Below are 12,364 nucleotides of genomic sequence, written 5' to 3' on the forward strand. Positions count from 1 at the left end.
CGGGGAGGACATTGGGGGGGGGGCACAAGGGGGGGTGCGAGGGACGATGTGGGGCCGCTTATGGGGCGCTATGGGGGGGGGGGTGTATAGAGCCCATAGAGCCCCATAGAGACCCCATAGAAGCCCCTCACCCCCACAGAGATCAGTTATGGGGCGCAATAGGGGGGGGGCACTTGTGGGGGTCTATAAAGAGGAACTTATGGGGCATACTCGGACCCACATATCCCCCCCCCAGCCCCATAGATAAGCCATAGAGGGCCACTGAGGGCCCATACAGCCCCATAGATACCCCATAGAGCCGCATAGAGCCCCATAGACAACCCATAGTGAGTTATAGGCACCCATAGAGCCCCATAGATACCCCATAGAGCCCCATAGACACCCCCTAGCCCCCATAGAACCCATAGAAGGAGGCGAAGGGGCTGACTTGGGGGTCACAGAGGTTTATTGTGGGTCGCGCTATGGGGCAGGAGGGAGGGGGCGGAGCTTAGGGGGGGTCCCCCCCTTGGGGCTCCCCCATTGGCTCGTCCTGTGGGTCCTGGTAAGTCCAGAGGCGGATGGAGCCGTCCCACTGCGGGGGGAGAGGGGTCAGTGCCCCATAGGGACCCATAGGGACCCATAGGGACCCCATAGAGCCCCATAGACACCCCATAGCCACCCAAGGACACCCCATAGACACCACAGAGCCCCATAACCCCCAATAGCCCCCCCCCAGACACCCCATAGGCCCCCATAGCCACACCATAGTGCCCCATAGGCATCCCATAGAGCCCCATAGCCCCCCATAGACACCCCACAGAGCCCCATAGAGTCCCTTAGAGCCCCATGGACACCCCATAGCCATCCCATAGAGCCACACAGTGCCCCACAGACACCCCATAGAGCCCCATAGCCCCCTGTAGCCACCCCATAGGCCCCCATAGACACGCCATAGACCCCCATAGCGCCCCATAGACCCCCATAGACACCCCATAGAGCCACATAGTGCCCCATAGAGCCCCATAGACACCCCATAGACACCCCATAGACACCCCATAGAGCCCCATAGTGCCCCATAGACACCCCATAGAGCCCCATAGATGCCCATAGACACCCCATAGAGCCCCATAGACACCCCATAGTGCCCCATAGAGCCCCATAGACCCCCATAGCAACCCACAGCGCCCCACAGACACCCCATAGAGCCCCATAGAGCCCCATAGACACCCCATAGAGCCCCATAGACACCCCATAGTGCCCCATAGACACCCCATAGAGCCCCATAGCCCCCCACAGACACCCCATAGAGCCCCATAGCCCCCCATAGACACCCCATACACCCCACAGCTGCCCCATAGACACCCCATAGCCACCCCATAGCGCCCCATAGACACCCCATAGACCCCCATAGAGCCCCATAGCCCCCCATAGACACCCCATAGACCCCCATAGAGCCCCATAGCCCCCCATAGACACCCCATAGAGCCCCATAGACCCCCTTAGAGCCCCATAGCCCCCCATAGACACCCCATAGAGCCCCATAGCCACCCCATAGCCCCCCATAGACACCCCATAGAGCCCCATAGCCACCCCATAGCCCCCCATAGACACCCCATAGAGCCCCATAGACACCCCATAGACACCCCATAGAGCCCCATAGAGCCCCATAGAGCCCCATAGCCCCCCATAGACACCCCATAGAGCCCCATAGACACCCCATAGACACCCCATAGAGCCCCATAGCCACCCCATAGCCCCCCATAGACACCCCATAGAGCCCCATAGCCACCCCATAGCCCCCCATAGAGCCCCATAGCCTCCCCAGGCCCCGCCCCCCCGTTTAAGCCCCGCCCACCGAGGCGCTGGCCAGGGCCCCGCCCTGCGGGTGCCAGCTGACGTCACGCACGCAGCCGCTGTGATTGGTCAGGCGCCGCACGGGGCGCCCGGTCAGCACGTCATAGACTGCCAAAGGCAGGGGGCGGAGTCAGCGCGGGGCCACGCCCCCCGCCTCCCATTGGCCGCGCCGACCACCCCACGTGGGCCCGCCCCGCTCCCCCCCCCTCCCCACTCTCTCCAAGCCACGCCCCTTCCGTGGTCCCGCCCCTCGCCTCCCATTGGCCGCGGCGCTCACCAATCACGGCCCCCGTGGCGCAGCCGGCGCTCAGGTATTGGCCGCCGCCGTCGCCAGAGGGCGGGGCCAGGCGGCAGCGCAGGAGCGTGTTCAGCACCACGTGGCCGCGGTACGTCATCAGCGAGCTGTCGCCCGGCAACGGCGGTGACGTCAGCGCTGCGGGGGGGGGGCACGGGGGGGAGAGGGAGAAGAGGCGGCGCGGTGACGTCATGGCGTCGCCATGGTGATGGAGCGCCCCCCCCCCCCCATAGACAGTGCATAGAGCCCCATAGACACCCCATAGAGCCCCATAGCGCCCCCATAGACACCCCATAGCACCCCATAGAGCTCCATAGCGGCCCCATAGCACCCAATGGACACCCCATAGCCCCCAATAGACACCCATAGACACCCCATAGGCACCCCATAGTCCCTTCTAGTGCCCCATAGATACCCCATAGCACCCCACAGACCCCCACAGACCCCCACAGACCCCCATAACCCTCCATAGACACCCACAGATACCCACTGACACCCCATAGCCACCCCATAGGCCCCCACAGACACCCCATAGCCACCCCAAGCCTCCCATAGACACCCCATAGTGCCACATAGCCACCCCCTAGCGCCCCATAGACACTCCACTGACACCCTATAGACACCTATAGCCACCCCATAGTCCCCCATAGAGCCCCATAGACACTCCAGGCACCCATAGAGCCCTACAGACACCCCATAGCTCCCCATAGACACCCCACAGACACCCCACAGACACCCATAGCCCCCCATAGCCACCCCATAGCCCCCCATAGGCACCCTATAGATGCCTCACAGACACCCATAGCCTCCCATAGACACCCCACAGACATCCATAGAGCCCTATAAACACCCCATAGACACCGCATAGGTCCCCATAGACATCCCACAGACACCCCACAGACACCCATAGACACCCCATAGACACTCCATAGCCACCCCATAGCGCCCCATAGGCACCCATAGATACCCCATAGGCACCCATAGATACCCCATAGACACCTATAGCCACCCCATAGCATCCCATAGGCACCCATAGACACCCCATAGACACTCCATAGCCACCCCATAGCACCCCATAGGCACCCATAGATACCCCATAGACACCCCACAGACACCCATAGCCACCCCATAGCCCCCCATAGACACCCCATATCCCCCCATAGCCACCTCATAGCTCCCCATACACACCCCATAGCCTCCCTAGCGCCCCATAGCCCCCCATAGCCACCCAAAGACACCCCATAGCCACCCCATAGCACCCCATAGGCACCCCATATCCCCCCATAGCCACCCCGTAGCCATCTCATAGTGCCCCACAGACACCCATAGATACCCCAGAGCGCCCCATAGCCACCCCATAGCCGCCCCATAGGCACCCATAGGCACCCATAGGCACCCATAGCGCCCCATAGCGCCCCATAGCGCCCCATAGCGCCCCATAGCGCCCCATAGCGCCCCGCACCTCTGCGTGGCGCGCGCTGCCAGCGGTAGTCCCAGCTCTGGCGCGCCACCGCCCGGCGCGTGGCCTCGAGGCCGCCGGGCCCCGCCGGGCGCCGCAGGTCCCACAGCTTCGCCGTCTGGTCCTTCGAGTTGGACACCACGTAGCGGCCGTCCCCCTGCGGCAGCACCCTCAGCACCGCCGGCACCCATTGAGTCCCACTGACACCCACTGACACCCACCGGCACCCACCGGCACCCATTGAGTCCCACTGACACCCACCGGCACCCACCGGCACCCACCGGCACCCATTGATACCCACTGACACCCATTGATTCCATTGCCCCCATTGACTCCACTACCCGCCATTGATTCTCATTGACCCCACTGAACCCCACTGTCCCCATTGACCCCATTCACTCCCATTGAACCCCACTGAACCCCACTGAACCCCACTGAACCCATTCACTCCCATTGAACTCCATTGATCCCCACTGAACCCATTCACTCCCATTGAACCCCCTTGACTCCCATTGACCCCATTCACTCCCATTGAACCCCACTGAACCCCAATGAACCCCACTGAACCCATTCACTCCCATTGAACCCCCTTGACTCCCATTGACCCCATTCACTCCCATTCACTCCCACTGAACCCCACTGAACCCCAATGAACCCATTCACTCCCATTGAACCCCACTGAACCCCACTGAACCCATTCTCTCCCATTGAACCCCACTGAACCCCAATGAACCCCACTGAACCCCTTCACTCCCATCAAACCCCATTGACTCCCATTGACCCCATTCACTGCCATTGAACCCCATTGATCCCCACTGAACTCATTCACTCCCATTGAACCCCATTGAATCCATTCACTCCCATCAAACCCCATTGACTCCCATTGACCCCATTCACTCCCATTGAACCCCACTGAACTCATTCACTCCCACTGAACCCCACTGAACCCCATTGAACCCCACTGACCCCATTCACTCCCATCGAACCCCATTGACTCCCATTGACCCCATTCACTCCTATTGAACCCAATGACTCCCATTGAACCCTACTGAACCCATTCATTCCCATTGAACCCCATTGACTCCCATTGACGCCATTCACTCCCATTGAACCCCATTGAACCCCACTGAACCCATTCACTCCCACTGAACCCCATTGACTCCCATTGACCCCATTCACTCCCAATGAACCCCACTGAACCCCCTTCACTCCCATTGAGCCCCACAGCCCCCCCCAGCCCCCCAGGGCCTACCCGGGTGTGCAGGAAGGTGACGCCGTCGCGGTGGCCCGTGAGCAGCCCCACGGGCCGGGCCCGATCCTGCCCCAGGCAGCGCCGGTCCCAGGCGCGGGTGACGCCATCGTCCCCCCCCGAGAGCAGGAGCTGCCCCCCCGCGTCCGCCAGCGCCACCGCGTTCACGTCGTCCTCGTGGGCCTCCACCTACGGCGGGACCCACACGTGGGGGTCAGACCCACAGAATGGGCGCCCACGACCCACAGAAGGGGCTCGAGCCACCCGTTGAGTGGCTTTGAGCTCCGTAAGAAGGTCTGGAACCACCCTAGGGTGCCTTTCAGCCCCATAGGTTGGCTTTCAGCCCCATAGAAGGCTCTTGACCACCCCATAGAAGGGTCTTGACTACCCCACAGAGTGACCTTCAGCCCCATGGAATAATCTTGACCACACCATAGAGTGACTTTGACCCCCATAGGATGCCCTTGTGCCCCACAGAAGGGTCTAGACCCACCATAAGAGACTCTTGACCCACCATAGAGTGACCCGGAGCCCCATAGGGTGATGTTGATGCCCCATAGAAGGGCTTTGACCCACGCATTGGTTGGCTTTGACCCACAGAATGAGGTCTGGACCCACCCTTGGGTGACACTGACCCCCCATAGGGTGACTTCGTGTCCCATAGAAGGCTCTTGAGCCCCATAGAAGGCTCTTGAACCCCATGGAAGGGCCTTGACCCACCATAGGATGCTGTTGACCACCCCATAGAGTGCCCTTGACCCCCACAGGATGCCCTTCAGCCCCACAGAAGGCTCTTGACCACCCCATAGAGTGCCCTGGACCCCCAGAGAAGGCCCTTAAACCCCATTGAGACCCCTCAATGGGGTCCAGCCCCACACCCCCCATTAGCCCCACGCCTCCACCCTGCCCCACACATGGGCTGACCTTCAGCGTGCGCCGCTGGACCTCACGGTCGTAGAGGTAGATGCAGCCGTCGCTGCCGCCCCCCAGCACCTCCCGTCCATCCGGCCCCACCGCCAAGGAGAAGACAGCGAAGCGGCGCTCCTCCGGCCTGCAGGGGGGCAGAGGTGGGGCTGGGACCCATACGGACCCATAGACCCCAATAGGGGTTGACCTGTTGTCCACTGAAGTCAATGGGGCCCAATGGGGGTTGACCTGATGGCCCATTGGAGTCAATGGGGCCCAATGGGGGTTGACCTGATGGCCCATTGGAGTCAATGGGGCCCAATGGGGGTTGACCTGATGGCCCAAGCGGTCCATGTCTATGCCCATAGAGCCCCATAGACACCCCATAGACACCCCTAAATACCCCATAACCTTTCCCATAGAGCCCCATAGACCCCATAACCCACCCCATAGATCCCTGTAGTGCCCCATAGACCCCATAACCTACCCAATAGAGCCCCATAGACCCCATACCCTGCCCCATAGAGCCCCACAGACCCCATAACCCACCCCATAGAGCCCAATAACCCACCCCATAGACCCCATAACCCGCCCCATAGACCCCATAACCTGCCCTATAGACTCCCATAACCCCCCATAGACACCCCATAGAGCCCCATACCTCAAGTCCAGCGCCGTGTGGGTATCTCCGTCCCCATAGATGTCATAGACATGGACTGGGGGGGGGGGCAGAAGAAGAAAGGGGGCGTGTCCTACACAAGCCACGCCCCATTACCTAACCACGCCCCCTACAACCAAGCCACGCCCCCTTGGCCATTCATTAACCCTTATAGGGATCAATGGGGGGGGTCCAGCTCCGCTCCCATTGGCTGCCCACACCCCCTATGGCTTAACCACGCCCCCTATGTCTTTACCACGCCCCCTATGGGTCAGAGCCGCCCCCTATGCATCAGACCCCGCCCCCTATGGGTCAAACCCCGCTCCCTATGGGTCAGAGCCCACCCCCTATGGGTCAGAGCCCGCCGCTATGGGTCACACCCCGCTCTCTATGGGTCAAACCCTGCTCCCTATGGGTCAGACCCCGCCCCCTATGGGTCAAACCCCGCCCCCTATGGGTCAGACCCCGCCCCCTATGGGTCAGACCCCACCCCCTATGGGTCACACCCCGCCCCCTATGGGTCACACCCCGCCCCCTATGGGTCAGAGCCGCCCCCTATGGGTCACACCCCACTCCCTATGGGTCAGACCCCGCTCCCTATGGGTCAGACCCCACCCCCTATGGGTCAGAGCCGCTCCCTATGGGTCAGACCCCACCCCCTATGGGTCAGAGCCCACCGCTATGGGTCAGACCCCACCCCCTATAGGTCAGACCCCGCCCCCTATGGGTCAGACCCCACCCCCTATGGGTCACACCCCACTCCCTATGGGTCAGACCCTGCTCCCTATGGGTCAAACCCCGCTCCCTATGGGTCAGACCCCGCTCCCTATGGGTCAGACCCCACCCCCTATGGGTCACACCCCACTCCCTATGGGTCAGACCCTGCTCCCTATGGGTCAAACCCCGCCCCCTATGGGTCAAACCCCGCTCCCTATGGGTCAGACCCCGCTCCCTATGGGTCAGACCCCGCTCCCTATGGGTCAGAGCCCATGGCTGTGGGTCAGAGCCCGCTGCTGTGGGTCAGAGGGTTGGCCGTGGGTCAGCCCCACCGTAGTTGGACCAGCTGCAGTAGAGGCAGTGGGCGCCGTCGGGGCTGAAGGCGACGTCCAGGACGCTCCAGCCCACGTCCCGCGCCCGGCAGCAGCGGAAGGGGCGGAGCCGGCCGCCCTCCCGCCACCAATAGAAGCGCAGCGTGTGGTCTGCGGGGGGCGGGGCCACCGTCAGGCCCCGTGGGCACACACGGAGACCCAGAGAGACCCACAGAGACACATAGAGCCCCATAGAGCCCCATAGAGACCCCATAGAGACCCACAGAGACACACAGACACCCCATAGAGACACACAGACACCCCATAGAGACCCATAGAGACACACAGACACCCCATAGAGACCCACAGATACCCCATAGGGACCCATAGAGCCCCCATAGAGACCCATAGACACCCCATAGAGACCCATAGACACCCCATAGAGACCCATAGAGACACATAGAGACCCCATAGAGACCCATAGACACCCCATAGAGACCCATAGACACCCCATAGAGACCCATAGAGACCCATAGACACCCCATAGAGACCCATAGACACCCCATAGAGACCCATAGAGACCCATAGAGACCCCATAGAGACCCATAGAGACCCATAGACACCCCATAGAGACCCATAGACACCCCATAGAGACCCATAGAGACCCATAGACACCCCATAGAGACCCATAGATACCCCACAGAGACACATAGACACCCCATATCCCCCACAGAGCCCCATAGCCACCCCATAGAGCCCCATAGATACCTCATAGACACCCCATAGACACCCCATATCCCCCCATAGAGCCCCATAGACACCCCATATCCCCCCATAGACACCCCAGAGAGCCCCATAGATACCTCATAGAGCCCCATAGATACCCATACAGCCCCATAGACATGCCATAGAGACCCACCGATACCCCATAGAGCCCCACAGACACCCCATATCCCCCCATAGAGACCCACAGAGACCCATAGAGACCCAATAACCCCCATTAACACCCCATATCCCCCCACAGATACCCCATAGAGCCCCATACACACCCCATTGAGCCCCATAGAGCCCCAAAGACCCGCCACAGATGCCCCATAACTCCCATTAACACCCCATTTCCCCCCACATACAGCTCATAGAGCCCCATAGACACCCATAGAGCCCCATAGACACCCCATAGAGCCCCATAGACACCCCGTAACCCCCATTAACACCTCATATCCCCCCCATAGACACGCCATAGACACACCATAACCCCAGCCCCACCCCCATAGACCCCCATATCCCCCCACAGACCCTCCGTAGACCCCCATATGCCCCCATGTCCCCCCCATAGACCCCCATAGCCCCCCATAGACACCCCATAAACCCCTCAAAACCCCTTCCCCAGCCTCATAGCGCCCCATAGCCGCCCCATAGCGCCCCATAGCTGCCCCATATCTGCCCCATAGCCGCCCCATAAGCACCTTGGCAGGCGGAGACGAAGATGGAGCCATCGGGGGAGAAGAGACCACAAAAGGCCTTTTGGGGGTAGGAGTCGGCGAAAGCCTCGTGATTGGGCAGGAAACTTGGGGGGCAGAGCGGGGGGAGGCACTTAGGGGGCGCCCCATAGGCCCCATAAGTGCCCATTGCCGTCCCCCCCCCCCAGGTACTCACTAGGAGCTCAGCAGGGATCGCTCCCCATAGGAGAAGCTGCTGTTGCGGCACCGGCCCCATTCGCGCTGTGGGGAGGGGGGAGAGACCCATAGAGACCCACAGAGACCCATAGAGACCCACAGAGACCCATAGAGACCCATAGAGACCCACAGAGACCCATAGAGACCCATAGAGGCCCATAGAGACCCCACAGAGACCCGAGACCCATAGAGACCCCATACAGACCCATAGAGAGAGACCCATAGAGACCCCACAGAGACCCACAGAGACCCACAGAGACGCCATAGCACCCCCATAGCTCCCCATACATAGAGACCCCATAGACTGCAATGGGGGTTGACCTGATGTCCCAATGGGTCCGTGTCTGTGTCCCCATAGAGACCCCATAGACACCCCATAGCACCCCATAGCGCCCCCTATTCCCCCATAGACACTCCATAGACACCCATAGACACTCCATAGCCCCCCATAGCGCCCCCTATTCCCCCATAGACACCCCATAGCCCCCCATAGACACCCCATAGACAACCATAGCGCCCCATATTCCCCCATAGACACCCTATAGCCCCTCATAGCCCCCCATAGACACCCCATAGACCCCCATAGACACCCCATAGACAACCATAGCGCCCCATATTCCCCCATAGACACCCTATAGCCCCTCATAGCCCCCCATAGACACCCCATAGACCCCCATAGACACCCCATAGACAACCATAGCGCCCCATATTCCCCCATAGACACCCCATAGCCCCCCTTACGCCCCACATTCCCCCATAGACACCCCATAGCACCCCATAGACACCCACAGACACCCATAGACACCCCATATCCCCCCATAGCGCCCCATATTCCCCCATAGACACCCCATATCCCCGTATAGACACCCCATAGCCCCCCATAGACACCCATAACCCCCGATAGACACCCCATAGCCCCCCATAGACACCCCACAAACACCCCATAGCACCCCATAGACACCCCATAGCCCCCCATAGCGCCCCACAGCGCTCACCAGCCGCAGCAGCCGGGGCAGGTTCTCCTCGGTGGGGCGCGGCCCCGCCCCTTTCCCGCGGGCCAATAGGAGCTGAGCCTTCAGCTCGTGCCCGTCCAGCGCCCGCGTGTCCGGGGGGGGGCGGGGCTTAACGGAGCGATGTCACAAGGGGGGCGGGGCCACACCCCAAACCCCTCCCACTCCCTTAATAGGAAACCTCCTGCCCTTAAGCCCCTCCCATAGGCCACGCCCCCTCCCATAAGCCCCGCCCCTCCCTGCTCCACTGAGCCTTATGTAAGCCCCGCCCCCTCTCATAGGCCACGCCCCCTCCCAAAGCCCCGACCCTCCCTCTCTGCCCCATTGAGCCCCGTTTAAGCCCCGCCCCTCCCAAAGGCCACGCCCCCTCCCATAAGCCCCGCCCCTCCCTCTCTGCCCCATTGAGCCCCGTTTAAGCCCCGCCCCTCCCAAAGGCCACGCCCCCTCCCGTAGGCTCTGCCCCCCCTCCCGTCCAAGCCCCGCCCCCCCGTACCCGGGGGCGTGACGTCAGCGCTGCCCCACCCCCAGGGCTCCTCCTCTTCCTCTTCCTCATCCGGGGGGTCCCGCCCGGCCCGGCCCCTGTGGGGCAGCCCCATAGAGACACATAAGGGACCCACAGACACCCCATAGACATACATAGACCCCCCAAAGAGCCCCATATCCCCCCATAAACACCCCATAGAGCCCCATAGACACCGCACAGGCACCCACAGACACCCCATAGACACCCCACAGGCACCGACAGACACCCCACAGAGCCCATAGACACCCCACAGACCCACCATGGAGCCCCATAGACACCCCATAGCAACCCATAGAGCCCCCAATGCCCCATAGACACCCCAAAGAGCCACCAAACACCCCATAGGATGCCCCAGCCCCCCCATAAACCCCCCATAGGGCCCCAAATACACCATAGGGCACCCCACAGCCACCCCATATCCCCCCATAAACACCCCATAACCCCCCATATACCCCACATAAACACCTCATAGACACCCCATAACCCCCCCTACCCCCCCCAGACACCCCATATCCCCCCATAAACCCCCATAGCCACCCCATAACCCCCCACAGCCCCCATAAACACCCTATAGACACTCTCAGACCCCCATATCCCCCATATTCACCCCATATCCTCCCATAAACACCCCATAACACCTCATATTCCCCCCATATTCAACCCATAGACCCCCATATCCCCCCCAACCCCCCAGAGACCCCCATATCCACCCATAAACACCCCATAACCCCCCCATTGACCCCCATGTACACCCCCTAGACCCCCATATTCACCCCATATCCCCCCATAGCCACCCCATAGACTCCTATATCCCCTCATATTCACCCCATAACCCCCCAGATACCCCCATAGCCACTCCATAACCCCCATATACACCCCATAACACCCCATATTCCCCCCATATTCAACCCATAGTCCCCCATATCGCCCCCTAACGCCCCATATCCCCCCACAGACCCCCATAAACACCCCATAACCCCCACTGACCCCCATGTACACCCCCTAGACCCCCATATTCACCCCATATCCCCCCATAGCCACCCCATAATCCCCCATAGCCACCCCATATCCGCCCACAGACCCGCATATCCCCCCATAGACACCCATGACCCCCCATATCCCCCCATAAACAGCCGATAACTCCCCATTAACCCCCATGTACACCCCATAACCCCCCATATTCACCCCATATCCTCCCATAAACACCCCATATTCACCCCATAACCCCCCATAGACCTCCCATAACCCCCCATTCCCCCCCATAAACACCTCCTAACCGCCCATATCCCTCCATATCCCCCCATAGCCACCCCATAGACCCCCATATCCCCCCATAAACACCCCATATCGCCCCATAGAGACCCAATAGACCCCCCCAGCACCCCATATCCCCCCATAACCCCCTATATTCACCCCATATCGCCCCATATCGCCCCCCCCGGTACCTGCCCAGCAGCAGGGCCAGGACCCGCCTCAGGTCGACGTCATCATCCTCCTGCCCCTCCCCCATCTCCTCCTCCGACCCCGCCCCCCAGCTGCTGCTCTGCGACCCCATTGGCTGCCTGCGGGAGGGGCGGGACCTCCGGTTACCATAGCAACACCCCCCCACCCCACCCCGGAGCTCCTCAGCCAATCAGGAGCCGAGGGGCTTCCCTCGGCGCCCCCCGCCGCTTCCCGCGCTCCCCCCCTCACTCCCCACCTCCCGCTGACCAATCAGGAGCCGACCC

The 12,364-nt window shown here is 61.3% G+C and overlaps 1 protein-coding gene across 1 annotated transcript; it reads right to left on the bottom strand.

Moving 5' to 3' along the window:
- Positions 1-423: 423 nt before the first annotated feature.
- Positions 424-12,199, bottom strand: DCAF11 (DDB1 and CUL4 associated factor 11). The gene is made up of 13 exons (XM_030475087.1): positions 12,083-12,199; positions 10,608-10,693; positions 10,100-10,225; positions 9,085-9,149; positions 8,895-8,995; positions 7,450-7,599; positions 6,404-6,458; positions 5,761-5,887; positions 4,840-5,025; positions 3,591-3,744; positions 2,111-2,266; positions 1,835-1,941; positions 424-571 (listed from the first exon to the last, which is right to left on the bottom strand). The coding sequence occupies exons 2-13, from the start codon at positions 10,665-10,667 to the stop codon at positions 488-490; spliced, it is 1,371 nt and encodes a 456-aa protein (XP_030330947.1). The 5' UTR covers positions 10,668-10,693; positions 12,083-12,199; the 3' UTR covers positions 424-487.
- Between the last annotated feature and the right edge of the window lie 165 nt (positions 12,200-12,364).

Source organism: Strigops habroptila, unplaced genomic scaffold (genome assembly GCF_004027225.2).
Source record: "Strigops habroptila isolate Jane unplaced genomic scaffold, bStrHab1.2.pri NW_022045629.1_ctg1, whole genome shotgun sequence".
NCBI classification, from domain to species: Eukaryota; Metazoa; Chordata; class Aves; order Psittaciformes; family Psittacidae; genus Strigops; species Strigops habroptila.